At 57.6% G+C, this 25,381-nt stretch overlaps 2 protein-coding genes across 5 annotated transcripts in view; one reads left to right on the forward strand and one right to left on the reverse strand.

Moving 5' to 3' along the window:
• Positions 1-19,120, forward strand: part of STRA6 (signaling receptor and transporter of retinol STRA6) — a 29,873-nt gene extending 10,753 nt beyond the window's left edge. Inside the window, exons 3-19 of the mRNA XM_045070639.1 lie at positions 2,089-2,155; positions 2,489-2,652; positions 3,765-3,904; positions 4,492-4,515; positions 4,646-4,812; positions 6,115-6,237; positions 8,976-9,043; positions 9,205-9,281; positions 9,556-9,617; positions 10,401-10,563; positions 13,561-13,636; positions 14,722-14,855; positions 15,998-16,115; positions 16,199-16,300; positions 17,041-17,204; positions 17,471-17,620; positions 18,229-19,120. Coding sequence (XP_044926574.1) covers positions 2,089-2,155; positions 2,489-2,652; positions 3,765-3,904; positions 4,492-4,515; positions 4,646-4,812; positions 6,115-6,237; positions 8,976-9,043; positions 9,205-9,281; positions 9,556-9,617; positions 10,401-10,563; positions 13,561-13,636; positions 14,722-14,855; positions 15,998-16,115; positions 16,199-16,300; positions 17,041-17,204; positions 17,471-17,620; positions 18,229-18,377 — 1,948 coding nt within the window. The 3' untranslated portion in view covers positions 18,378-19,120. The remainder of the gene's footprint in view (positions 1-2,088; positions 2,156-2,488; positions 2,653-3,764; positions 3,905-4,491; positions 4,516-4,645; positions 4,813-6,114; positions 6,238-8,975; positions 9,044-9,204; positions 9,282-9,555; positions 9,618-10,400; positions 10,564-13,560; positions 13,637-14,721; positions 14,856-15,997; positions 16,116-16,198; positions 16,301-17,040; positions 17,205-17,470; positions 17,621-18,228) is intronic.
• A 2,473-nt stretch (positions 19,121-21,593) lies between these two features.
• On the reverse strand, positions 21,594-24,562 carry ISLR (immunoglobulin superfamily containing leucine rich repeat). Of its 4 annotated transcripts, none has more exons than XM_004758400.3 (2): positions 24,426-24,562; positions 21,594-23,618 (listed from the first exon to the last, which is right to left on the reverse strand). In XM_004758400.3, exon 2 carries the CDS (start codon positions 23,608-23,610, stop codon positions 22,324-22,326), a length of 1,287 nt encoding a protein of 428 aa, XP_004758457.1. In that variant the 5' UTR covers positions 23,611-23,618; positions 24,426-24,562; the 3' UTR covers positions 21,594-22,323. The 4 variants fall into 4 exon arrangements, with proteins under 4 accessions (XP_004758457.1, XP_004758459.1, XP_004758458.1 ...); XM_004758402.3 differs by lacking the exon at positions 24,426-24,562 and adding an exon at positions 24,127-24,247; XM_004758401.3 differs by lacking the exon at positions 24,426-24,562 and adding an exon at positions 24,117-24,209.
• Positions 24,563-25,381: the final 819 nt, after the last annotated feature.

Here is a 25,381-nt window from a genome sequence, read left to right on the forward strand (position 1 = left end):
GGTTTGTTTTTGACTCTACTTACTATAATCCCAGTGGTGCTGCTTGTCCCCCAAGCTCCACTTCCAAAAGTGGAAGCTCAAGGGGAATCCCAAGGAGATGAACTTGGGCCCACTTCTCCCTGAGTGAGTCAGACACCCAGGGAGATGATGCACCAAGGCTTCGAGGAGCTCCTGATGGTGGGCCCCTCTGTACCTCAGGGTGGCCTCGCAGGCTGGGGTTCGGGCTGGTAGGCGCTGGTGACAGTGGTTGGCCGGACTCAGTCTCCTGGTCACACTTGTCCAGGTGCCCTCCTGGTGGAAAGTCCTGGTTGAAAAGATTGGGAGGGGAGTGAGTTTGACGGGGTGGGATGTGTCCTCCGGGGTCTTCTGTGGGCACGGGACCGATTCGTGGCAGCCCAGCCCGCCCTTTCCTACCCTTGTAGCCCCCTGGAGCTTCCCCACCCCCGACCGGGTCATGTACCCAGCCTGACATCTGCCCACATGTTATCCACTTACCACTAATACTAAGTTTCTCAGCCAGAGCCTGGGGACATGAATGCCTGTGGCAGCTGTCCAGGATGACACTTACCTCCCCACCACTTCAAAGGGCTGCCTAGGGAATTGGAGGCTTCTCTCCTGGCCTGCCCTCCTGGCAGGAGGCCAACACCAGGGCGATCTGCAGGCCCTTCTGCTGTGGGGCATGGGTATCAGGGCTCTGCCTTCCCCTCTGAGGGCCCGTTGTAGGCTCCCTTTCAGAGACCGACTTCTGGAAACAGCTGTCTTGCTCCTTACCTCAGTGTCCTCACTACTCTGCAGTCCGGCCTCTGTCTCTGAGTGTCTGAGACCAAGCCTCACTTCCTGGGCTGCCTGTGATTCTGGTCCTCACTTCTCCTCTTGGAATAAGGCCTAGAAGTCTGCGATCATTCTGGAAAGCCCCCTTCCCCCTGCTCTTCCATCTCAGGCATGTACCTTCTTCCTCCTACACATCTCTGAGGGGCAGCCTGTTGTCTCCCTTCCCTAGTTGCTGCTGATGCTCAACTCCTTGACGATGTGGATTTTCAACTGTTTTTGCCGTGTAGAAATGAGGCTTTCATATGGTTCAACTTAAAACTTCCTTCCATACTTCTTACCTCTCCCCTCCCGGTCAGATGGGGGTGCTGCAGCGAGAGGACCTCAGTTTGAATCCTTACTCTGATATTTTCCTACCTGTGTGACTTAGGCAAGATACTTAGCCTCTCTGAGCTTTGGTCTCCTTGTCTACGCAAGGGGGATAATAGTAACACTGACCTGGCCAGTAATACCCGAGTTAACACATGGAACAAAGAGCACATAGTCAATTCTTAGTGAATGCTAGTTACTGCTGTTGTTATTATTGAAAGTGGGGCACAGAAATCTCCCCAAATTCAGAGCACCAGCCTGCTCCAACATCCTCCATGGCTCCCTAGTGCCTCCCATGCCGGCTGTGACCTGCTCCCGGCCTGCCACAGCCCTAGAGCCTGCCTAAACGGAAAGCCTTGCCTGACCTCCCCGCACCATCTGCTCCCTGTCGCTTCCTGTCCTCATGCTCCTCCCTCTTCACGGAGCTCCCTTTCTGCTTCTTTGCCTCAAAAGATGCCAACCATCTTTTAAACTTAAATCAAATGCCACAAGGCAAAGCCTAGGACCAAACACTTGATTGCTCCACCTAGATGAGAGGCTCAGCCACAATTCTGAGAAGGAGAGGTCTGGGAGGCCTGAAGCAGTCAGAGGTTTCCCAGAGGAGGGGGGTTGAAGTGGCCTTGAAAGCCAGGAAGAATGGGTGAGAAAGAAGAGGGCCCCAGGTTGGGGTTGAGCTGGATTGCTCTGTTTCTCCCATGCCTTCCCCTGGGAGGCCCTGTCTCCTTCAACCCTGTAACCTCAGAGCTTGGCCTGGGGCTGGGGCAACATGAGGGGCCTGCAACCCTGGAATGAGCCTGAGAAGGCTGAGCTGGGCCAGCTTGCAGAGGAGAGATCAGAGGCTGAGGGAGGTGGTGGGCGGAGCCCCAGGGTCAACAGCCTGGAAGCCCAAAAGGGCTGCACACCCAGGGGTGTCCCAATACAAGCCTGATCCAGCCTTGCCTTGCTCTGCAGAGTGGTGCCTGTTTGCCACCCCAGTGTGCTGTTGGGGCTCCTCCACGCCTGCCTGGCTGTGCTGTCGGTGAGTCTACCCTGAGGCTGACCTGTTCACCACCCATTGCCAGACTGGGTGGGGCGGTGGGGCAGGGGTTGGAAGGGGCTTGTGTTCCCTGCTGCGGTGGCCAAGGGGGACCCCAGGAGCCCCAGCTCTGGGAGTTTTCCCAGGGTGGGGACCCAAACCAGGATGCGGCCCAAAGTCCAACCTCTCTGTCACCGTTCTCTTGGCCAGTCCCCAATATGCCCTGTGATTGTGCCCTGGGGGGTAGGGGTGTCTGGGCGTGGAGGCCAAGCCCTCAGTCTCAGCCCCTTAGGGAAGGCCTGGACACCCATGGCCTGCTCTGTGCTCTCCTTTCAGATCCTTGTGCTGCTGCTGCTGGCTGTGCTCACGAGGGTGCGCCCGCCCCGGCCCTGCTGCGGGCTCGGCAGATCTGGAATGTTCCAGTTGGTGCCAAGGCCCGGGCACCCCCACTTGGGTGGCCCAGCTGATAGGGCCACTCTGGGCCAGTGGGGGTTTGTTAGGTACCTAGAAGTCTGCTCTGACCTCAGTGCTGCTTTCAGCTCTGAGGGGCTCTTACTACCCTGACCTGGACCTCCAGGTTTAGGCAGGAGCCCCAGAGGGAAGGGGAGGGCCCCACTTAGGCCCACCTGCTCCGGTCCCAGATCCAAGGAGACACCAGCCCAACAGGGCCTGACTCCTAGATGCATTTCCTGCGGTGGCCCATGGTCTGGACAGGCGATGGCCATCCCATGCCATCTTGACCTTTGTTTCCCTTGAGGGCCTCACCCAGACCCTGATGTTAATGGTAGATTAAGAGGGACAGATCCCAGCCCAGTCCCATGGCTGGGACTTTCTTTCCCTGTCTCCTTCAGTCCTACAACCCCAGAGCCTGGGACAGGGATGACCTTGAGGTGGAACTGGGCAGGCTCATATGGGAGAGACCAAAGGGTTTGGGGGAGGTGGCAGTTGGAGCCCCAGTATAGACAGCCTTGACCCTCGGGCCCAGGCCACACACCAAATTGAGTCCTGCCATGATGGTCTCGTGGAGAACTCACCTTGGCATCTGTCACGGGTGGGCCCAGGTAAGAGTTTGCCTTGCCTAGGGTGGAGAAGGAGGCGGTTGGCCTCGGGGCATGAGGTCAAGCTGGACAGAAGCAAGTCTGAGTGGCTTGCCCTGAGCCCAGAGGGCTGATGCCTGGGACAGCTGTGCCCGCTGTGTGCCCTCTGCCCCAGACCACACCCAGGCCAGGGTGGGGGCTGTTGCCTAAGGATGTTGTGACTCTCCGAACTCTCTGAAGGTTTGCCAGCCCAGACAGACTGATTTGTGTGGAGGCAGCTGTTTCCTGGAGCTTCCAGGGTGGGCGGAGGGAGCCGCTCGGGCTTGTTCCCGCTGTGTGCCTGTGTATGGGGGTGGGGGACAGGGTAGTTCTTGAGTCACTTGACCACAGGGCCCAGAGCTTGGTGCACAGGAGGCCCCCCACTGATACATGAGGAGTAAATGGATGATGGGACCTCCAGTTTCCATCTGGAAAGTTTCCATCTCTACTCCCCTGACATATGAAACATGGCATGGGGGAATGGGGGTGCAGGGCCCAAGCGGCTTCCTCCTGTCCTGTCCCTGTCTCTGCACAAGCCCTGTGGATTTCCTGGTGGGGGACACGACCTGGACAGTGCCTGCGGCTGTCTTCATGGTCCTCTTCAGCTCCTTGTGTTTGCTGTTCCCTGCAGAGGACCCACCGCCCTTCCTGACCTTGGCTTCAACCCCCAGCCAAGGTACCCAGCACAGCTGAGGCCCTGGGGCTGGGTTGGTGGGATGGGCTGACTGGGGATCAGGAGCATGGGGCGGGCTCTTCTGTAGTGAGTCAGGGAGCTCCCATCCCCAACTTGAGCCACTGCTGAGAAGATGCTATCGTGTGGACCTCCCAGCCGCAGTGCACGAAACCAGCCCTTCGATGGTCCCAGCTGCTGGGTCGCTACTGCCCTCTTTACCTTCTGTTCTTGTGCCAACCCCTGCCCAGAACAGCGCAGGCCTCCGAGAATGAAGGAGGGTGGGAAGGAAGTAGGAGGGGTTAGGGACAATTGGGCTGGACTTGAGGAAGTGACCGCACAAGGACAGCTGCCACCAAGAGGGGCCACTGTCCTCAACATGACCTCTTGTGATCAGCCCGTGCTCACAGTGACTCTGCTCAGTGAGGATGGCAGCTCGTTTCACGCGGGAGGCTGCTGGGGGTCAGGGGAAGGAACAATAAGGAAGTCGTAGCTTAGTCTGTTGACAACTGACTAAGCGCTGTGCTAAGCACTGTGCATCTACTTTCTTGTTGTGTCTTGGGTAATATGCCGCTATTATTTCCATTTTACAGATGGAAAAATGGAGACTCCAAGAGGTAACTTGCTGGAGATCGCCAATGCTGGTGACTGTCAGAACCTGAATTTGAATGCAGGGCTCAGAAGGGGGAGGAGGGAAGGGACCTGCCTCTCCACCACGCGTCTCCCTCGGCCCATCTTGCCTTCCAGGGCCTTGGAAGACTCTCGCCCTGCTCTATTACCCTGCCCTCTACTACCCTCTGGCCGCCTGTGCCACAGTCAGGCACGGAGCCGCACACCTGCTCGGCAGCATGCTGTCCTGGGCTCACTTCGGGGTCCAGATCTGGCAGAGGGCAGAGTGTCCTCAGACACCCAAGGTAACCGCTGACTCACGACAGCCTGAGGCAGAGGGGCATGAAGGACCTGCGTAAACCAGTGTGGCTCCTGTCCTCTTATTCACATGCTAGACTTCTCTGCTGCCTTCTGTGCACCGAATTCCACTCCTGTGAACACAGGCCCTCTGTGGAAGAGCAGGGGACAAGGGCGCTGGGACTGCTTGCAGGAGCTTCCAGCCTGGGAGGGTGCGGGGAAGGGGGAAGGGCTGAGGGGGAGGAAGAGGGAGCCTGCAATCCCTCCATTGTTGATTCAACAGCCTTCCTTGGCCAGGCTGGCGCGTGAGAGAAGAGATGGAGGAAGCCGAGCCCTGAGTTGGGGGATGGTCTTGGAGGGCTGAAAAGAGAATTCTAGAACCTCACTGGCTGCTGGCTGGGAGCACCTGAAGGGTGGAGGCACAGGCCTCAGGCCAGACAACCTGAGTTTGAACCATCTTCTCCCTCCCTCCCTTCCTTCCACAAACATATTGGAAGCGCGTATTCCGTACCAGGGACACATCCCAGCAGTGGAATATAGCTGTGAACAGGACAGATGAAGTCCCTAGCGTCCCAAGAGTGGCCATTCTAGAAGGGCAGATACAAAAAATAAATAAATAAAACAATTGACGCCAGGTGATGCTAAGTGCTTTGAGGAAACCGTGTCACCATTCTGAGACTCAGTTTCCCTCCCTGTAAATGGAGTGGATAACACCATCCTCCAGGGTAGAGATGAGGATTGGTTGGTTTTCTTGAGAGGGGGGACTGGGTTGGTGTTTTTCGCCACCCAGAACTGGGCACATACTGAGCTGTCAGTAAAAACAGATTGAGTTAACAAATAACTGAGTGAAAACAGAAGGGGCCCAGCCCTAGGAAGGACTCAGTGCCCGGGGGGTAAGGCTTGGACTTCCCTGATGCCCAGGTTGCAACTGTACCCAGTCAAAATTAGGCCTTTGTCTAGTTCTCAGGGGCCTGTGCCCAAAGCCCAGGAACAAAGGAACATAGCAAATGGGTATCCCTGGTCTCAGGTCCCACGGCAGCCCCCTGGGACAGGGAGGAGGGAATTACATAAGTTCCTCTAAGGGCTGTAGGAGTCCAGGAGCCCGGGAGAGGGGGGAACACGTCCACAGGGCCTCAGAAGGGGAGTGGGAGTGTTTGTGCTGAGTAACTCGGGTGGGGGCGGGCATGAGAAGACCTCCGTCAGCCGTCAACCGGGTGGGAGTGAAGTGGAAAGGGAAATGGATTCTGGTCTTCTGTTGAGGGAAGAAGGTAGAAGGTAGGCATGTCTGGGGGCTCTATCCGTCTGTCTAGATCTACAAGTACTACGCCCTGCTGGCTTCCTTGCCTCTGCTTCTGGGCCTCGGATTCCTGAGCCTTTGGTACCCGGTGCAGCTGGTGAGAAGTTTCCGGAACATGGCAGGAGCAGGCTCTGAGGTAAAGGGGGAGGGCTGGGCTAGGCTCCTATTAGCACTCAAGACACCCTGACCCCCTGCACCGCTGTTGGGTCCCTGTGAGTGGACCCAGGTGCTCAGAAAATATTTGCTGAGTCACCAAGTGATGGGTTAGTCCTTCCTCCTGGACCGAACTTTGGACCAGGCCCTTAGCTGGCACCTGGGATCCCTGGGGGCACCCAGCAGCAGACACAGTGGGGAGTCAACAGAGGAGGCATGGATCAGAGGACAGGGCATTCTGAGCTCTGCTTCCAAAACACAGAGGCTCTAGTTGGAGAAATGAGATAGGCCAGGAGACTTGTGCCTCCAAGGAGCTCTGCAGATGCCCACGAGCTCCAGGAAGCTCCCGGGGTACAGTCGCATTATGAATCAGTTCTAGGCTGGGTATGGTTGGATAAAGTCAGATAAAGGGGTGGGCAGGGAGAACTGAGGCAGGCTGGGGGGCTTCCTGGAGGAGGTAGACTTCAGTAGGTGTCCTGAGGGACAGGGAGGATATGGAGCAGGAAGAGAATAAGGAGAAGGCCTTGCAGGCGTAGGGAGGGGGGGTAAAGGGGCAGAGACAGATTGTGTCTGTTTTGTGCACGTGTAATTTGTAGCACTGGGCATGTCTTGGTGCATGGTAGATACTCAGCAGCTATTTCAGAAGTTTTAGATGGATCAGTGGGTAAATCATAGTGAGAGAGAATACTTTTTTTTTTTTTTTTTTTAGATTTTATTTATTTATTTGCCAGAGAGTGAGATCACAAGTAGGCAGAGAGGCAGGCAGACAGAGAGGAAGGGAAGCGGGCTCCCCACTGAGCAGAAATCCCGATGCGATGCCGCTCCATCCCAAGACCCCGGGATCATGACCTGAGCCGAAGGCAGAGGCATTAACCCACTGAGCCACTCAGGAGCCCCATGAGAGAGAATTCTTACAAGACAAGGCGATCTTACTAAGAAGCCTTCTAAGTGCCCACCAAGTGTCAGGCCCTGAGGGAGGGACTGCGAACTCAGAGCTGCAGACCTGTGTTTGACCCCCAGAGGCTCCCATGGGCTGGGGAGATATGGGCACCAACAGATGGTCGGGTCACTGGTCACCGTGCCACGTGACAAGTGCACCAGGGCTCCGCCCAAGGCCACGGGTGTAGGCAGAGACAGGGTCAAGTGCTCTTCTCAGTAGGAGAGAAAGAAGAAAACCACCCCACAGAGACCCTCAAAGGGAGGGGGACAGCCTCAGAAGAGGCTGAGGACACAGATGCCAAGGGGCTCAGTCACTCTTCAGTCGGGAAAGGTGAAGGCAAGCTCGCAGGGTGGCAGAGAGGACAGAGCAGCGAGCCGCCGGGGGTCCAGCTGCTGAGGGATGAGCGCTGGGTGTGGGCAGGTGCATGGGGACTGACGCACGGGCATGGGGTTGGGGTGGGCAGCTAGACCGCAGGTCTGGAGCTTGGGAGAGGGGCTGGCACGGAAGTCAAAGAGGACCCCGAGGAGGGAAGGAGATGGGGGGAGAGAGGCCTGCCAGCTCAGGTCCTCCAGTGGCCACCCTGGGTCCTCCATGGGCCCACCAACTCTGGGGTGGGGAGCAGCATGGACCTCAAGGACAGTTGCAGCTGCCCTCCTGACGGTCACACTCTTCCGGGGGAGCCTGATGTCCCCTCACTTTTATAGCTGGCTCAGAAGAGGGGCGGCTCCCTTAGGGTACCCAGGGTGCCTGTCACATCTCTCCCCCCTGGGGCCCTCTCCCTCTCCTCCAGGGATCTTTGATGCCTCACCTCTCCCTCCAGGCATGCCTGTCCTCCTGAGAAGTCCTAGGAGATAAAATCCTCTTCCGCCCTGCAGCAGAGAGGTTTAAGCCTCAGAGGTCCCAGTCAAGCTTTGAGCTGACCCACACCTACCCTGGTGGGGTGTGTGTGTGTGTGTGTGTTGAGTTACCATGAAAACAAGTGATAGGCTTGTGTTCTCCAACCGAGGGGGGCAGGGGCTCACCCCATCTTACCATGGGCCTCTGCACTTGACAGGGGATTAATGACCTGGAATGTGTGTTTGGGTTTTTTTGTTTGTTTTTTAGATTTTATTTATTTATTTGACAGAGAGACAGTGAGAGAGGGAACACGAGCAGGGGGAGTGGGAGAGGGAGAAGCAGACTCCCTGCTGAGCAAGCAGCCAGATGCGGGGCTCCATCCTCGGACGCTGGGATCATGACCTAAGCTGAAGACAGATGCTCAATGACTGAGCCACCCAGATGCCCCATGGAAGGTGGTTTAGACAAATCCCATCACCCTTGTGATGTGATTTAGACAAAACCTGTTGCGCTTGTGATTTCCCCGGAGTAGCAGGAGAGGCCTGGGGTGTGTGACCTGGAACGACCCCATCCTGTGTGGTCTGCTTGGGGATGTGTGCATGGAACCTAGGCTCCCTTTTGCCCCAGTCTCAGCCAGCAGAGGCCAGGGGGGAAGCAGTGAGCGGATGGGACTGAGTAAAGTAGGAGAGAGTTGGAAGATAGCCTTTAGGACGAACTGCTCAGTGTGGAGTGTTCTTAAGAGAATGGTTTGTCTCCTAGTTGTGGAGGAGAAAGGGCAGCTTTTGTGGGGCATGGACCTCATCCCCACAGGCTGGCCCTTCTCTGCACCCTGCCACAGCCAAGAGGTTTTTCTCAAGCCCCATGTGCCCACTGTGGTACCCTGAGCCAGGGTCCCCTGGATGGTTCCATGCAGGTCTCATCTGCTTGTCCGTCTGTCTCCACAGGGGCTGCTAAGCCGCTACTGTGAGGAATATCTGAGGGCCCTCCTTTGCCGGAAGAAGCTGCGAAGCAGGTGAGGTCCCAGGCACCCGCTTTGGGCCAGTGAGCAGGGCTGGCTGGCAGGCTAGTTTGGGGAGCAGGTGGGGCACAGTGAGGAAGAAACCAAACTCTGGGGCTCGGGCTCAGGGCTGGGGTTTCTCCTGAGGGCGCCTGGCTGCCTCTGTCTTTCTGCAGCTCCCACACCTCCAAGCAGGGCTTCCGATCCTGGGCCTGGATCTGTTACAGAAACTACATCTATACTCCACAGCGAGGTACGGAGTGGGGAGCTGAGGTTAAGAATGGCAGGTGACCTTGCCCATGCCTTGCATGGAACAGCTGCCGCAGATGTCCAGCTCCCATCCCCAGAGCCTGGTCGGGAGGAACAGCCCCAGCTGGGGACAAAGGGAAGCCCCTGGACTGGCTTTGGTGGTCCAGGGTCCTGCAAGACCTAGCCTGTTACCTGGGCCCTTTGGGAGGGAAGAGGCCCCCAGGCCTGGGGGCAGGGGAGGCTGGGGCTTACCACATCCCTCCTTCTGGGGACTGCAGGATTCCGACTCCCTCTGAAGCTGGTGCTTTCAGCCACCTTGACAGGGACAGCCATCTACCAGGTAGGTCCTGGCCCTGTCATGCCATTTGTCTCTGGATCCCTGCCCCCAACTGCCAAGCCTGGGTCTAAACCCTTGCTCCGTTATTTACCTCCTGTGTGACCCTGGGCAAGTTACTCAACATCTCTGAACCCATTAGCTCAGCTGTGAAATAGAAGAAATAGAATTGCTTTCCTCTCTGAGCAATTGGAGAAGATTTGGGCAGATTTGGGTAGTTTGTAAATAATACGTGTTTGAGAAATCCTCCCTTTCATTGCCGCCCCCAGAAAACCGGAAAGCCCAAATCCTGGGAGGTGGGTGTGATTTTCCTCCACTTTGCACATAGGGGAAACTGAGGCTCAGAAAGGTGACTTTGACTCAGGTAAGTTCCTCCAGCTAAGGTCTCAAGGTAGCCAAGATATGTCTGCCTAGCTTCAGCCCAGCTAGCTGTCTAGCTATAGAGATCATCTATAAAATACTTGGCTTTTGCCAATGTGGGAAATTGGAAATTTTATATTCTGCAGCTTCAATAAAGACAGGACTGATAGGTAGGCAGAGATGTAGATAGAGATTTGTACCGTTTGGAAGCGCAGCTGTGGTCTGTTAGGACTGTTAGGCAACGTGCTGGTGAGACACAGCTTCGGGGCCAAGAACACTGATGGGTACAGGGCATGGGGGTACGGCCCATGTGGGGCTGGAGTTTCTGCCCTGAAGTCTCCCTGTGAGCTGAGGAAACACTTCATCTGGGATGTGGGCCCTGCATGAGCACAGCCAGGCCCTGGCACCTTCCTTGTGGGGCTCTTCCAGGTGGTCCTGCTGCTGCTGGTGGGCGTGGTACCCACCATCCAGAAGGTGAGGGCGGGGATCGACACAGACGTCTCCTACCTACTGGCCGGCTTCGGGCTCGTGCTCTCAGAGGACAGGCAGGAGGTGGTGGGGCTCGTGAAGCATCACCTGTGGGCTCTGGAAGGTGAGGCCTCCCAGGAGTCTTGGATGGTGCCCAGTGGGAACAAACCTTCAAGGGACATGCGTCCGGGATATGGGTAGATCCCTTCCTTTCTCTCTGGGTCTCAGCTGCCTCCCTTCCAAAGGGGGGTGGTTGTGGCTTCCGGTTCCGGGTCTCTGAGACCTGAAGGATTCCTCTGAGCAGCCCCGCAGCCCATGTGGTGTCTCCCCCCCGCCAGCTCCAGTGTCTTTGCTCTGCTCTCCCAGCTGGGAGACGGGCAAAGCTTCGAGAGCTGAGGGGACGGCCCCTTGAATCTCGCTGAGGGGAGAGAAGGAGGAAGGAGGTAGTGATGTGGGACACTGGGCCAGATTCTGAGCTAATTGCCATGGCCGGTGGGTGGGGTTGAGTGTGGTGATGCTTCCTCTTCCTCCAATCCCTGTCCATTCTCCTTCCCTCCCTTGACAATGAGCCCTCTGCCCCCTGGCCAGGGGACCATACCAGCCTTCCCTTCCGGGGTCTGATGTCTCTTTCAGCCCTTAGTCTGGCTAAGCCTACACCACCTCCCAGGCCTTCCCAATGGCCCCTGTAGAAGAGGCTGAGAAGTGTCCACACCTGACCCATGGGGAAAGGATTGGCTTGGGGTCATTGAGCAGGGCAGAGTGGAGCAAAGGGAGGAACGCGGCCTCCTGACCACCTTGCTGGGTCTCTCTCTACCACCTTCAGACAAAGCCAGGATTCCTGGGGCCCGCGGCCTCTGCTGACTTGGGAGCCCCTAGGAGATTTCTTGAAGTTGGCCACAAGACGGACCACAGGCAGGAGCCCACATGGCTCACCTTAGCCCGAATCCAGGGTGGGCTGGCTGCTCACAGCAGCCGGCCCTGTTAGGTCTGCCTCATCTCATCATCAGACCTCATCTTCCAGAACAGGAAATGGAGGCTTAGAGGCAGGAAACGACCTGTCTGGGATGCTGGGCTTTGCTTCTATCCCTTACCCCGACATTTAACACCGCAGGCTGGTTTCCAAGCCTCAAGGCCTCTGCTTCGGATCTTCTTGGTTTGGGGGGGGTGGTGGCAAACAGAGCAGTGTTTACTCTCCTAGTCCACAGATGAGGAAAACTGAGGCCCAGGAGGGTTAGAGCTATAAAGCTGCTCAGCAAACCACGGTTGGAACTGAGATTACATCTGGGCCCAGGGGCCCTTGGTGAGTCCTTGGCTTAAGGAGTAATGTCTTCTGAACTCCGAGAGCCTGTTTCAGGCTACCTGCAGGGCACCTGGACCACAAGCCTGGCATCACTCATAGAGGGCAGACTAGGTTAGAACTAGATGAAAACTCCTGCTCCATCACTTATAAGCTGTGTGACCTTGGGCAAGTCACTCACTTCTCTGGACTTCAGTCTCTCTACCGCAAAACAGGTGTTGAAGTTGCAAAGGCAGCCTTGTCCCTGAGGCCCATAAAATGTTTGGTGAGACCCAATTTTGGAATCAATTAGGGAGAGGAGCAGGAGGTAGATGGATGAAGATCAAAAGCCTGGCTGGCCTGAGGGGGCTTGCTCTCCCTCCACGCTGTGTTAACCCGTTCTCTCACCTGTGCAGGCTCAGCAGGCGGGCACCTCGCCTGGCAGGAAATGACCAGAACACCCTCCTCCTGGCGCTGAGTGGGGGCTCCCAAAGGGCAGGCGGGGCTGAGCAGAGCTGCACACGTCCAGTGCTCTCTTCTGTAGCATTGTTCTCCACCCTGGCTGCACCTGAGAAGGCCCTAGTAACCTCTTTAAAATCCAGAGGCTCGAGCTGCACTGGACTCCAGAAATGCCGAGGGTGGGGCCCTGTCCCTATGATGGAACAAGCCAGCCTGGGGATCCTCATGCGAGCCTAGCTCTGAGAACTGCTGTAGCAGGCCCTCCAGACCTGCGGGTGGGTTGGTTGATTTCAGTCAATTGCTGATTGAAATGAATCATGAAGGCTCCGCCTTTGGAAAGCCGCCCCTCCCACCCCCCAACAATGGCCTTTAACCCTAAGGCTGCACACAAAACTACAAAAGCCAGGGACTGGGTTCTACACACAGAAAATCTGATTGAATTGGCCTAGGATGCTCCTGGGGTCTCTCCGGCACCCAGGCTACGTGGGACTCCATGGGGGTTTGCACTCACTCCTGATTCTCTGCATGGGACACCGGCCCCGGCAGCACCCCCCTGGCATGACTGATGAGATCAGGAGGCAGGCACCCGGGGCTGAGTCTGGGTCGGTTTGGAAGTAGTCACAGGTCTCAGCCCTTCACGTGCCAGCAATGTGACTGGCGGGTTAGGCTCTCTCGCTGAGCCTCGGCTTCCTGGTGGGCCTAGTGCCTCTTCTTTAATGAGGTTGTTGTAAGTGAATGGACTGAGGCGGGATGTGGATGGAGGATGGAGGGCAGGCGAGCGGCAGCCTGAAATCCCCGCTGGGCCTTTCTGCCTTGGCTGCTCACCACTCCCTGTGCATTGTGAGCAAATTCTTAAGTGTGGGCATGGCTGGGGGGATGGGGGCAGGAAGGAGTTGGGCAGGAGGGGCCCAGCCAGAGGAGATGGGCAGCAGTGGTCACCTCCCTCCTTCTGATGGACACAGGGCACACTGATGTGCACTCACAACCCATGGGGTTTTATGGCCCATGTCATGCTGGGGGATGGGCAGCCCGCATGAGCAAGTTGAGACTGGAAAACCAAGGGGGCCCCTGAAAGGCCTTATGGCCAGGAAGGCGAGGAGACAGAGGCGGTTGCCAGGTTGGATTGCATCTCTCTCTGGGGATCACACAGCCATGGGAGCAGCAGACAAGGGAGGAGACCAGGTCTGCAGATCTCAGTTGTCCTCTCCCTGTCCCCGGCCACCGTGTCACTGGGCAGGAGGGGAGGGTTGAGATGGTTGAGTTATAGGGCAGCTGAGAACAAGGCAGGCAGGGGGAGGTGGCAGGGGTAACTCCCAACCGGGCACCCGTCCTGGGGGCTAGTTCAGGGGCTCCCACCTCCCACTTTGCTCCCTCTCCCCCCTCCAGTTTGCTACATCTTGGCCTTGGTCCTGTCCTTCTCACTCACCTCCCTCATGCTGATCCGCTCGCTGGTGACGCACAGGTCAGTGGCAGGGTCTGATGCCCGGTGCAGGTGTGGGGGAGAGGTGTGGGGGCCCGGAGCCAGGAGGCCTGTGGAGGCCGGGCCTGGGGCTGGACTGAGGGAGAGTCACTGCGGACCAGATTGTCCCTATGCCCCCCTCCGGCCCCCCGCCCACAGTGGCCCTGTGGTGGGTGGAGAAGGTGGGACCTTCCTGTCTGGTGGGAGTATTACAGGGCTTGGCTGACCAGGGCGGGGGTGTGGACTTGGACCTCTGAGAAGGGACTACCTGGGTGGACTGATTTAATGGGGAAGGCAGCCTGGAAAGCCAGCCCTCCACCTGGGGTCGGAAGAAGAGGCAAGAAGAGCTGAGGGTGGGGGAGGGTGCTATGGATGGGAGGGAGGGACCGTGTAAGGAGCAGCAGCGAGGGGCGAGGCTGCCACAAGCCAGGGTGGCTGTGGAGGTGACCCAGCCGGGGCTGGGGCGTTGAAGGGGCTGTGATGGGCCAATGAAGGCCAGACAGCCCCGTTTGCCCTTTTGTGGGGAGTGAGACAGAGCTGAGTTGGAAGTGAAGAGGGAGAGAAGGTTCTAGTTGTGCTCAGGGTGCGTGGGAAGGGGAGCAATGTCAGGGTGGGCCTCAGGGTTTTTGCGCAGGGATCTCTTCCCACAGGGTTGGTCCTTCTTTGGCTGGCACTCAGGCCCCCAGGCCTCTGCCTGCCTGGAACCTTGCTTCTTGCTCTGGTGGCCAATCTGTGAGTCCTTTCCATTCCTACTGTTATTTCCTTGCTTTTCTGACTTGGCTCAGGTCAGAGCCTTCTGCCTGAACTTGTCTCCCTTGATCTCGGCCTTGCCCCTTGCTTTGCTCTGAAACTTCCTCTTATTCATCCCTTAAGATGCTACACAGATCCCACCTCCTCCAGGAAGCCCTACCTGACTTCCCAGTCTGGGTTAGTAACCTCTGCAGGGCCCCCACAGTCCTTGGCTTTCCTGTCCATGGCCACATGTTGTGAGCAGACAGGGGGTTCCAGCAGAGGAGGAACCTGCGGAGTATGTGTGGTCCCTGAGATCTCTGCCTTCTTCCCCACCCCACCCCCAAATCCCCAACCAGGGCCAACCTGCAAGCTCTGCACCGAGGGGCTGCCCTGGACCTGGGCCCCCTACCCCAGGGTCCCCACCTCTCCCGCCAGGCCATATTCTGTTGGATGAGCTTCAGCGCCTACCAGACTGCCTTTACCTGCCTTGGTGAGCCCCCCTTGTCACCCCACCTGGCTTCAGCTGGCCCCAGAAACTGGCCCCAGTCGGGGAGGAGAGAGCACTCAGCAGGTCGTGGCTGCCCCTGGGTGTCCGCTTGTGCTGGGGCAAACTCTGGGGTGGGAGTAAGAAGAGGGACCCACCTTGCCTTCTCTGCCTTCAGGAGGCTTGCTCAGGTTCAGGGAGGAGGGGTAGTGCAGAAGCCCCTGGGGAAAGGATACCCCTCCAATGAGGATAGCCCCTAAGGGCCACCAGCCATTTACACAGAGGGTGGACCCAGGGTTGCAAGGTGGAAAGTTTAAGGAGGCATATTCCTGCTTATATAAGAGAGCCTTATATTTAAAGCCAATGGACTGCCTTTAAATTAGTGAGATCTCTTTCACCAGGGGTACATCTGTGGTCATTGTTGGGGCTGCAAAGGGGGTCCTGCCCTGAGGGAGTTAGGTTAGATTAATTTCCACAACCCCTCCTACCTCCAAGTTTCTGAGCCTTCCCAGGGGTGGTACAGTGAATAAAGCCTTCTGAGATGTGAGGGGGCTGGGGTCAGGTTCCTCTTCCTCATGGTTCCTTCAGTCCTCACTCCCTGGGCGAGGAGGACAAGAATGATAACGGAGAAGAGGAATGACCAGCCCCAAAAGTTGTAATTCTTCACCTTGGTAGATTTTATACCTCCCAAGCTCTTTTGTACGCATTACACCATGTAAACAACTAGCCAGTTGTTTCAATAGATGGCTTTCTGGTGATAACTGTGTGCCAGGCTCTGGCCAGTAGGAAGGCAAACATTAATTTAAAATGCAATCTTGTCTCCAAGGATTCAGGGGCAACTGGGGGGAAATCACATGTACAGAGCACTTTGTTTTCAAAGAGTTGCTGCAGACAGAAACTGGTCCCAGAATTGGGGATCATCCCAGAAATCCTGTATTGGATTGTCCCAAAAAGCCTTCTGAGGTAGAGGAAGAATGGGAGTTCAGGGAGGTAGAGTAACTTGCTCCAGCTGGCACAGCTAGGCAGTGGCAGAGCAGGGATCTCTACCAGGTTTGCGTCATTCCTAAGCCCTTGGGTTCCTGAGTGCCAGGGGTGGCTGGGTCCCGTGGAGCCTGATGTCCATCCCTCTTTTCCTTCCCAACCTGCAGGACTCTTGGTGCAGCAGATCGTCTTCTTCCTGGGGACCACGACCCTTGCCTTCCTGGTGTTCATGCCTGTGCTCCACGGCAGGAACCTCTTGCTCCTCCGATCCCTGGAGTCCTCGTGGTGAGAGAGGCAAGGAGCTGAGGGCTCTGGGACCACTTCCCAGAGAGCTACTAAGAGTGACAACCTCCCCGCCCCACCTGCAGGCCCTTCTGGCTGACCTTGGCCCTGGCTGTGGTCCTACAGAAAATGGCAGCCCACTGGGTCTTCCTGGAGACTCACCATGGATACCCAGAGCTTACTAACCGGTGAGGATCATGGGTTTGTGGTCCCCTTAGGACTTCAGCCTCTTCCTTTGGTGTCTTTCTTGTGTCCTTCTCCCTCCACTGTCATCTGTCCCTTTTCTCTCTTGGGAAGCCCAGTGGGGAGTGGGAGAGTTTGCCTTACCCAAACGGAAAGGGAACAGTGGCCCAGCTTACTCCAGAATCTCTCTCTTCACCTGTCACAGTGCCAGAAATACTCTATGAGCCTTTCCTGCTTTGGGGGTCAGCCCTGCTCTCCTCTGGATCATCTGTGCCCCACAAAACCATGTGCCTCCCCCTTTGCAGGAAGGAGGTCAATAGAAACATTATTTCCATATTAGGTGGAAGGGTGGTGGGAGGACCCCAGTGCCAGGAGGGACTCAGAGTCAGTGGACAAGGGACCTAGAGGAGGGAGGTGGGAGACAGAAAGATCCAGACCATAAGCCCCAGCTCTGCCGTTGACTAGCTGGATGGCCTTAGCTAAGCCACCTGACCTCTCTGGGCCCTGGTTTCCCTACTATAGAGGGAGCACCACACCCATGTTCCAGGGTGGTTCGGGGAAGCTGGCTTGAGAGAGCAGGCCCAGCACAGGGCAGGGTGCTTAGAAGGTGCACTCGACAAATGGTAGGTAGTCGATAAGCATACAGCAGCTCTGCTCATCCAGGTCTGACCCTAACTTGAGGAAGTGGGTCTGCATGTGGCAGGGGGAGGGGGCCAGCCTCAGCCTTTCCTCTCCTCACCCCCAGGCGAGTGCTCTATGCAGCCACCTTCTTTCTCTTTCTCATCAACGTGCTGGTGGGCGCCATGGTGGCTGCCTGGCGTGTGCTTCTCTCTGCTGTCTACAATGCTGTCCACCTTGGTCAGATGGATCTCAGCCTGCTGCCACCTCGGGCAGCCACTCTCGACCCCGGTAAGGTTGCTGGGCAGGGGCCGGGAGCCACAACGGCTTGGGCTGTACAAAGAGTGAGGGAGGGTCTGGCCCTGACCTTGGCTAAGTGGGACTGTGCCCCGGAGCCTGTCTGACCACACAGGGCGGGCATGGGCAGCAGGCCCATGTGTCTTGCATGTGCCGCCTGCTCTGGTGCCAGGAGGCACCCCTGTGCATGTGTTAGCGGCTGGTGGGGCAGGCCCTCCTCTCCCCAGCTCTGCTGTCCTCCACCCTTCTTCCCCACCCAGGCTATCACACATACTGTGGCTTCCTGAAGATCGAGGCCAGCCAGTCGCACCCGGCTACCACGGCTTTCTGTGCCCTGCTTCTGCAGACCCAGCGGCCTCAGCTTCCCCGGGCCCCCCAGGATGGCCTCAGACAGGGGCAGGAAGAAGAAGGTGCACCTTCCCACGGGGGAGGGCAGGAACGTAGACCACCCTCTTCTCTGAGGGACGAGGCGCACCTCTTCCCAGCACATAGGACGCCTGTCCGACCTACTGTGGTGTGAGGGCCAGGAAAATGCTTACTTCCCCTCTCCCTCCACCTGTGGGAGAAAGGAACTGAGAAGTTTCCTGGTCCTTCTCAGGGTAATTTTTGTCCACGATACACACGTACATACTCTGTCTCCCTCTCCCCATTCCACAAGTGAGCACACAGCCCCCCTTCTCACACACAGAATGAGAAGTCTTACCCCTTCCTCACTGCCAGGAAAGTGTGCATCAGGGAGGGGGGGTACTGAGCTAGCTGTCCCAGCCCTTCCTCCGGCCCTCTCCCCAGAGCTGTCCCCTCCTTCTGTCCCTACCTGCAGGATGACATCTTGCGCCTTCACAAACACCCCTCTACAGCCCACATGTCTCTCCACCTCCTGCTCAGTGAGCAGGCCCCTGGGGCCCCAGGCTCCCCAGGCTCCCCAGCCTCCCCAGTCCTACCTCTGGGATTTTCAGACTGCTCATGGGGCGTGGCCTCGTGTTTGCTGAGTGACTTACAGAAAGTCTCTCTCTTTCAGGGATGCAGCTGCTGCAGACCAAGGACGGCATGGCCAGGGGAGCAGGGCCCAGGGCCCGCCAAGGCAGAGCCCGCTGGGGGCTGGCCTACACACTTCTGCACAATCCTGCCCTGCAGGCCTTCCGGAAGAGGGCCCTGTCAGGGGCCTAGGTCAATGGAGTCCAGCCCTGAGAGTGGGGAAGCCGCTGTGTCCTTGTCAGGGCTCAAGTGCTCCCCCTCCTCCCAGCCCACTCCCTCCCAGCTTCCCCAGCATCCTGCCAGCCTCCCTGGCCTCTCTCTGTCACTGTGGCTCCCCACGACGAGTCCCCGGGCTCATCATTGGCCACCAGCCTCAGACGCCGGGGGCGCTGTGGTTGAGTGCAGTTCTGTTCCCAGCCTGAGCTCTGACCTAACTCTCAGGAGGACTCTAGTAGGGCCCCTTGGTCTTGGGAAGCTGGTGAGGGCTCTGGGGGAAGTAATCTGAGGTTTAGGCCCTTGGTCTAGGGCGTCATTAGAACTGGAGCGGCCACCTCCTGTCCCCTCTCCGTGCTGGCTCTGCCACTGACCTTTGCTCATGGAACCGTCTCCTCACTGGGATGGGTGAGTCAGGCCAGTCCAGCCTCATGATCCGGCTCAGCCCCACCTAAGCCTTGGAGTCACCACCATGGAACTGGACACAGAGCCTCCTCTCTCCACCAGTTTCCCCCTCTCCTCTGGGGTGGGGGGGCTTGTGCCTCCTGCCAGGCAGCCGAGGAGGAAGCCATGGGCTCCTGCCGGGCAGCAACGTCATAGCTCCAGCCAGACCCCACACAGAGCTGGCCACACTTGAGAGCCTGGTATTTTTGCTATTGCTGTGCCTTTAGATATTATGAAAGAGGTTAGTGTACTCTCTGTAATAAACTTGTCCCTGAGAAGCAGTCCTCCTCAGGGGGTGGGGTACGTGGGGGAAAACTGCCCCAACTACTGGTAAATCACTGCATTCATGGGGCTTGGTGGGGTGGGGTATTCTGGTCCCATGGGGGGCTGGCTACACAGTGCGGGGCAGAAGGGGACCAGTAGCCGAATCCCTTTGGGGCATAGAGGGACTGGGGACCCTATGACTTCACCCCTGAGCTATGTGGACTTTGGTTTTGGAGGTAGAACTTCTTCTGGGTTGACAAGAATGGGCAGGACTTGAGGAGGAGAACTTTTAGGAAAATGGGGAGCATTCTGAATAAAGGTGTGGAGGCAGTAGGGAGGCATAGGGCAGAGCTATCCTAAAGGGAATAGACCAGTCATGTCGTGGGGAAAGACAGCTGTGTGTGTGGGGGGGTCCCTTCTCTTGCTGGGGACTCGCGGAGGTGGGGGACGCATGACTGAAGGTGTGGGCTCCACTGTGGGCCTGGGAGCAGGTGGGTAAAACGTGGCCACCTCACAGATCTGGGTCCATGGGGCCTTGATGTCTACACAATTAGTGGAGACCAGCCTTTCTCCTTGCTCCTCCTCCTGCATCACCACTCCAGCCTCAGACACACATAAAGTGAGGGGTGGGGCCGGGGAGCTCACACCCACCTTTGAGGCTGCCCACAACGATGGCAAAGAGGGCAGGCTCTGATTCTACTGCAGTCCATTGAAAAATATCTTCCTGGCCCCATGTTGGTGACTGGCAGGGTCACAGGGATGAGAAGGTAGACCAGGTCTCTGCCCTTAACAAGGAAGCAGACACAGTAGAGTATGATAAGGCTGTGACCCTGGACACACAGGGCTATGTGAGTCAGAGGAGGGGACCTCATCCTCACTGGGAGGTAGAGGATACAGCATCCAGGAAGGCTTTCTGGAGGAGGTGGCGCTTGAGCTGACTTAGCCAAGTGAAAAAGAGGGGAAGGGTGTCCAGACCAAAGGAATAACATACATAAAGGTGTGGAGGGTAACACATCACAGATGATTGAAGGAAAATTAGTTAACAGGTCCAAGAGAGGCACGGAAGAATCATGCAGAGGGGTGATGCATGGCTCGCTGGGGAACTTGAGCTTCACCCTGAGGGCTGGGGGAGTCATGGATGACTTTCAAGCTGGGGAGTTGCTAGTTCATTCAGAGCACAGCTGTTCCCCAGCTGCCTCTGACTCAGGTCCCACTTCCAGAAGATAAGCCTGCTCCGCTCTGAATGGAGCCAGAGAAGTCAGGGGTCCAAGCTGAGTTTGAATACCCAGCCTTAGATAATCAGAGTGGATGGGATCCTTAAGCATCCTACCCATCCCTTGTTTTCTGAGGAAACCCAAGTTCAGAGATGGACAGTGATTTGCCCAAGGCAGCTCAGCACAGGAGACTTGGCTCCATCCTGCTCTTTCCACCAGATGCACAGATACCCTTGACATGTGCTGCTGGTGACATCAGCTCAGCCAGAGTCTGGAGCTGCTGAGGAGGTTGGGGGAGGTGCTGCCTGGGGACAAGGAGGAGGGGGAAGGGGGAGCCGGCCAGCCTCCAAGGCTCACAGCTGCAACCCCAGTCTACTTGGCCTCCCTGCCTCCATTTTGGTGGGCTCAACACTCCTGAGCACAGAGCATGGGAGGCCACAGAACCTGTCCAGTGGATGGGAGTGGGCGGGGGCAGTTCTTGTCCCTGTGGGTGGCACCCTTCAGTCTGGAAAGGGGTAGGGACGGAGACACATCTCTGGCTGGGCACAGATACGGGGATCAGTCTCCAGGTTCTGACTCCATGTACTTGCTCCCCACACTAAGAGACCCGCAGGTTGCTGCCAAGACCTGACCCCCCTACACCCCCAAGTCAGCCACTGGTCCACCTGCTATGTGGGGAAGACCCAAGTGCAGACTTTCCTCCAGGAATACCATTTCCTCTTCCTAGAAAGCTTTGTTCATCTCCTCTGGCTTCCCCCTTAAGGACGCTCTCTTATTCTCTATCTCTGTGTCTTTCTCTCTCCCTTGCCCTGTGCCCCTGTCTCCTCCTCTCTCTTCCCTCTCCATCTTGCCTTATCAGTCCCCCCATTTCCTCTCCATTTCTTACCATCTTTTCCGGGAGCGGGACCTAGAAGAGGGGCCACAGTATGGGTATTCCCATTCCCTATTCCCTTTCACAATGCCTCCTCAGGCCACTGCTGGCAGGAAGCACGGCTCAGGGCCACCAGGACCCTAGGGAAGCTTCTGTAATGGTTATCAGGCCCACACCCCCATTTGTCCTGAAGAGAGGGTACAACTGCCATTCAGCCCAGCCCCTGGCCCATGGGCCCACCCCTCTTGTGTTGCCTGCTACCCAGTCTGTGTGTGTCTCGTGGGCCCCGTCACTGGTGGACCGGCAGCCTGGGCATCCTGACTCTCCAGCTCTCTATCCTCTCCCCATCGGGGTGGTAGGGAGGGGTCCTAGATGCAGACAAAATGCCAGGCAGACACAAGAGAGCATCAGAAATGCTGTTTATTTCTCAGTCACCCCCTGGGATGGCTAGCCTCTCTGGAGGGACAGGCTACAGACGCATACTTGGAGAGAAAGGCAGGATGGGTGTCTGGGGTGGAGGGGTACAGGGCGGGAAAAGAGGAAGGCCATCCTGGATCCTCTAGCCCTGTCTGAGATGAGGGCACAGATTCCTGAGCCCCCAAAACATGAGAGAATGTCAAAAGGCAGCAAGAGCTCAAGCAGGACACCAAGAGCCCAGAGCCATGCCAGCCACTACCCCAAGACCTTCTTCCTTTCTCCTGTGCCCTGTCTGCTTCAGGGTATCTCCCTGCCAAGCTCCCAGCCCCAACAGCGTGCCCCAGCCTTTGCCAGCTCGTTGGTCCCAGTGCCTGGAATGCCATCGCTGAGGCTTCCTCGGGTGGTTAGGGCATCGCCCTGTAGGGGAGCGTGGGCAGTGTGGTTAGCAGCATTTAGCACCAAAGTTGGTGAGTATGGAATCGGATTCTGTTCTAGTCACTAGCTTCCAGCGAGTTTAGAAGCTGGGGTGGTGAGTGTTCCAGAAGAGATGAGAAGGGAGGTAGGAAGATGTGAAGTCCCCCATGCAGACCTTGGGAGTTGCCCCCCTCAAGCCCCCTGTGCCACTTCCAGGGGACATCAGCCGGGGCGTGGGGGCGGAGTCAGGGAAGCCCTGGCGGTGCTCCAGCCCTGCCCAGGGAGGGGACATGGGGGAAGCCTAGAAGGAGGTGAGGAAGGCCAGGAGGAAGCTCTGGCCCAGCAGGAGCAGGCCGGGGGACTGCTGCCCGGAGACCCCTTCCCCTGCTGCTGCAGCCTCGGGCCCTCCAGCACGGCTGAGGTAGATGATGACCACGTTGTCCTCTGGACCTGAGGGCTGCACCTCATTATCCACTGTGTAGCACCCCTTCCCTTCAGCCGCTTTGCCATGGAACCTGCGCCCCAGCGCGTCCTCGCTGCCCTCGCCGGGCGTGGCCAGAGCCACATTCACTGAGCTCTCGGCACTGCCCAGCTCGTTGGTGGCCAGGCAGCTATAGGTGCCTTCCTCCAGCTTGCCAAAGTCGGGGATGAGCAGGCTGCCATTGGCGAAGGCCTGGAAGCGCGGCCGGCTGCCGGGTACCGGGGCGCTCGGCGGGGAACGCCCATCAGCAGCCACGTTGGGGCTGGCGATCTCCACGGTGCCACCGGGCGTCTGGATGTGCCAGTGAAGCTGGGGTGCCGGCTGGCCGTCCACGTTGCAGTGGAGGGCCAGCACGAAGCCCGGCCGCAGCTCGGCGCCGTCCTGGCTGGGCTGGTAGGTGAGCTGCACGGAAGGTGCTGAGCAGGGCAGTGGCAGCAGGCGGCTCAGCGGGGTGCCCTTGAGCACGCGGGGCGACATGCACGTGATGTTGTCCTGCTCTGGGATGGACACGGCTGTGCTCAGGGCCCACGTCTTGAACCACATGATGCTGCAGGTGCAGTCGAACGGGTTGTCATTGATCTGCAGGTGGGACAGCGCGGTGAGCGGGGCGAAGGTGCCCTCGGCCAGCGTGTGCAGGCGGTTGTGGTTGAGCTGCAGTGAGCGCAGGGCGCGGAGACTGCGGAAGGCGTCTCGGGGGATGAAGGTCAGCTCGTTGCTGTCCATCTTGAGCAACTGGAGGGCGCTGAGGTTGTGTAGGTCGCTCCAGGCAAAGTCAGAGATGAGGTTGTGGCTGAGGTCTAGGCTCTTGAGGTGGCCCAGAGAGGCCAGAGCCCCGGCGGCCACCGCCCGGATCTCATTGTGCGCCAGCCACAGCGACTGCAGCAGGGGCACCTCCCGGAAGGCCCCCTCTGGCAAGCTCGGCAGTCGGTTGGCGGACAGGCTCAGCGTGGTCACGTTGGCCGGGAAACCCGGTGGCACGGCCTCCAGGTCACGGTAGGCGCAGTCGGCGATCTGGAAGCCGTACTTCTCCCCGCAGTCGCAGGGCTCAGGACAGGCATGTGCTAGGCCCAGGAGGACCGCCCAGCACAGCAGATGTAGCTCCGGCATCCTACCTCCTGCAGAGAAGGGCATGCCGCCAGAGTGACCCTGAGGACCCACGCAAGGCACTCGTCCCTCTTAGGTCCTCAGCCAGACAGGGCTCTTCCCTATCAGAAGGTCCTGCCCCACAGAATCCAGCTAATACCCAGCACCACCTAGCCCGCAGCCCATTCTACAGAAAGGGAAACTGAGGCCCAACGAAGGGCCAGGACTTGCCCGAGCTCATGCAGCCAGAAGAGGCGAAGTCGGGATGGAAGAGGCCCCCAGCTCCTCCTCCAAGCAGAGAGCTCTCCCTGCCTCGGCCAGCTCCGAGCTGACTTTAAGACTTGAAATCCGTTTTCAGCCACCCCCTCCCCCAGCACTCCGCAGAACCTCCCTCCTGCCCTCCCACATCCTGGCCACAGTCCCTCCCACCGGAGCCCCCCATAGGCATGCTTTGCCCCAGCCCAGACAAGGCCCCTTGTGCAGTAGTGCACACCACGCATCCACCCCAACCGCCCCCCTGCTGCTCCTACAGGCTCTGACCACAGCGGATTCTGAACTCTTTCTACAGGATCACACTCGTGGCCTGTTCTGTTCAAACTGAGCCAGGCAGCTGCCTAAATAAACCCCCGCCACCCAGACCTCTCAGCTGGCTTGGGCGAGGCCAGTGGCTCAGCCCAAATGCTGCTGGGATTTCCGGGGATGTGGTTGCTGGCGGGGCAGACTCCCCGTGCACAGATCCAAACAAGGGATTGTCCCAAGCACCCTGAACAGACAGGAAAGTACCAGGCAGTCCAGTCCCTGTGCCCAGCAGGCCTCCCCCTGCTTTCCCGCTGGCTTACCTTCAAACTACTCTTTCTTAGCCAAGTGGATCCTCTTCTGAGATGGAACTAGAGGGCAATGAAGGACAGAGTCAGCCCAGGGCAGGCTGCAGGGCCAAGGGTGCCCAAGGGAGGACGAGGAGGCTGGAGGAAGGGGCAGCCTGGTTCCTGCCCCACTTTGAAGCTGCTCGCCCTTGCCCGCTGTTCCCTGGACAGGATGCCTGGGGCCTTGCTGAGAGGAGGCTTAGGAAGGGAGCCCAGGCAGCCTGGACACTCCCTCCTTTTAGCAAAACAACTACTTCTCTGCAGCAAGGACCCGTGTTTCATAAGTGACACCAGAAACTTGAGGGGGAAAAGATGCCAATTTTTTTTCTTTTTTTTTTTTTCCCTCTCTCTCACTCACTTTTAGCAGCTTCAACTTCCTTAAAGACACAGCACTAGCTGGACAGGACCCAACAGAAGATGGGGCTAGAAGGATTTTTATGGAGCAAAGACTAAGAATCGGATCTCATGGAAGGTGGGAAACTTCTGACAGCACCTCAAACAAAAGAAAAAGGGAGGGGGGGTCTTCTCCAAGCTGGGGCCATGTGAGTGCTCATGTATGCACATGTGTGTGACTTTTCTGTGTGTGGGGAAGTTTGTGTGTTTGTGTGGATGTAGATGTGAGACCGTGTGTGTGAATTTCTGTGTTGGTGGAAGTTTGAGTTATGTTTGTGTAGGCGTGAGACTGTGTCTTTGTGTGTTATCTCTGCATTTGTCCGGGTATGAGACTGTGTGTGTATTTGGGGAGGAGGTGTGTCTCTGCGTAGAAGTGTGTGTCTTTGTGTCCATGTGTCTGTGTGGGTGATGGTGTGTTTCAGTGAAAAGCTGACAAGGCCAAAGTGTGTGAAAAGCCCGCCAGGCTCCAACCCCTCAGAAAGAAGCCAAGATGTTTGTCTTGTTTTTGTAAGAAAACACATCTTCTTCGTCTGTGTCAG

This window comes from Mustela putorius, unplaced genomic scaffold (assembly GCF_011764305.1).
Source record: "Mustela putorius furo isolate JIRA1106 unplaced genomic scaffold, ASM1176430v1.1 tig00003972_pilon_pilon_pilon, whole genome shotgun sequence".
NCBI lineage: Eukaryota > Metazoa > Chordata > Mammalia > Carnivora > Mustelidae > Mustela > Mustela putorius.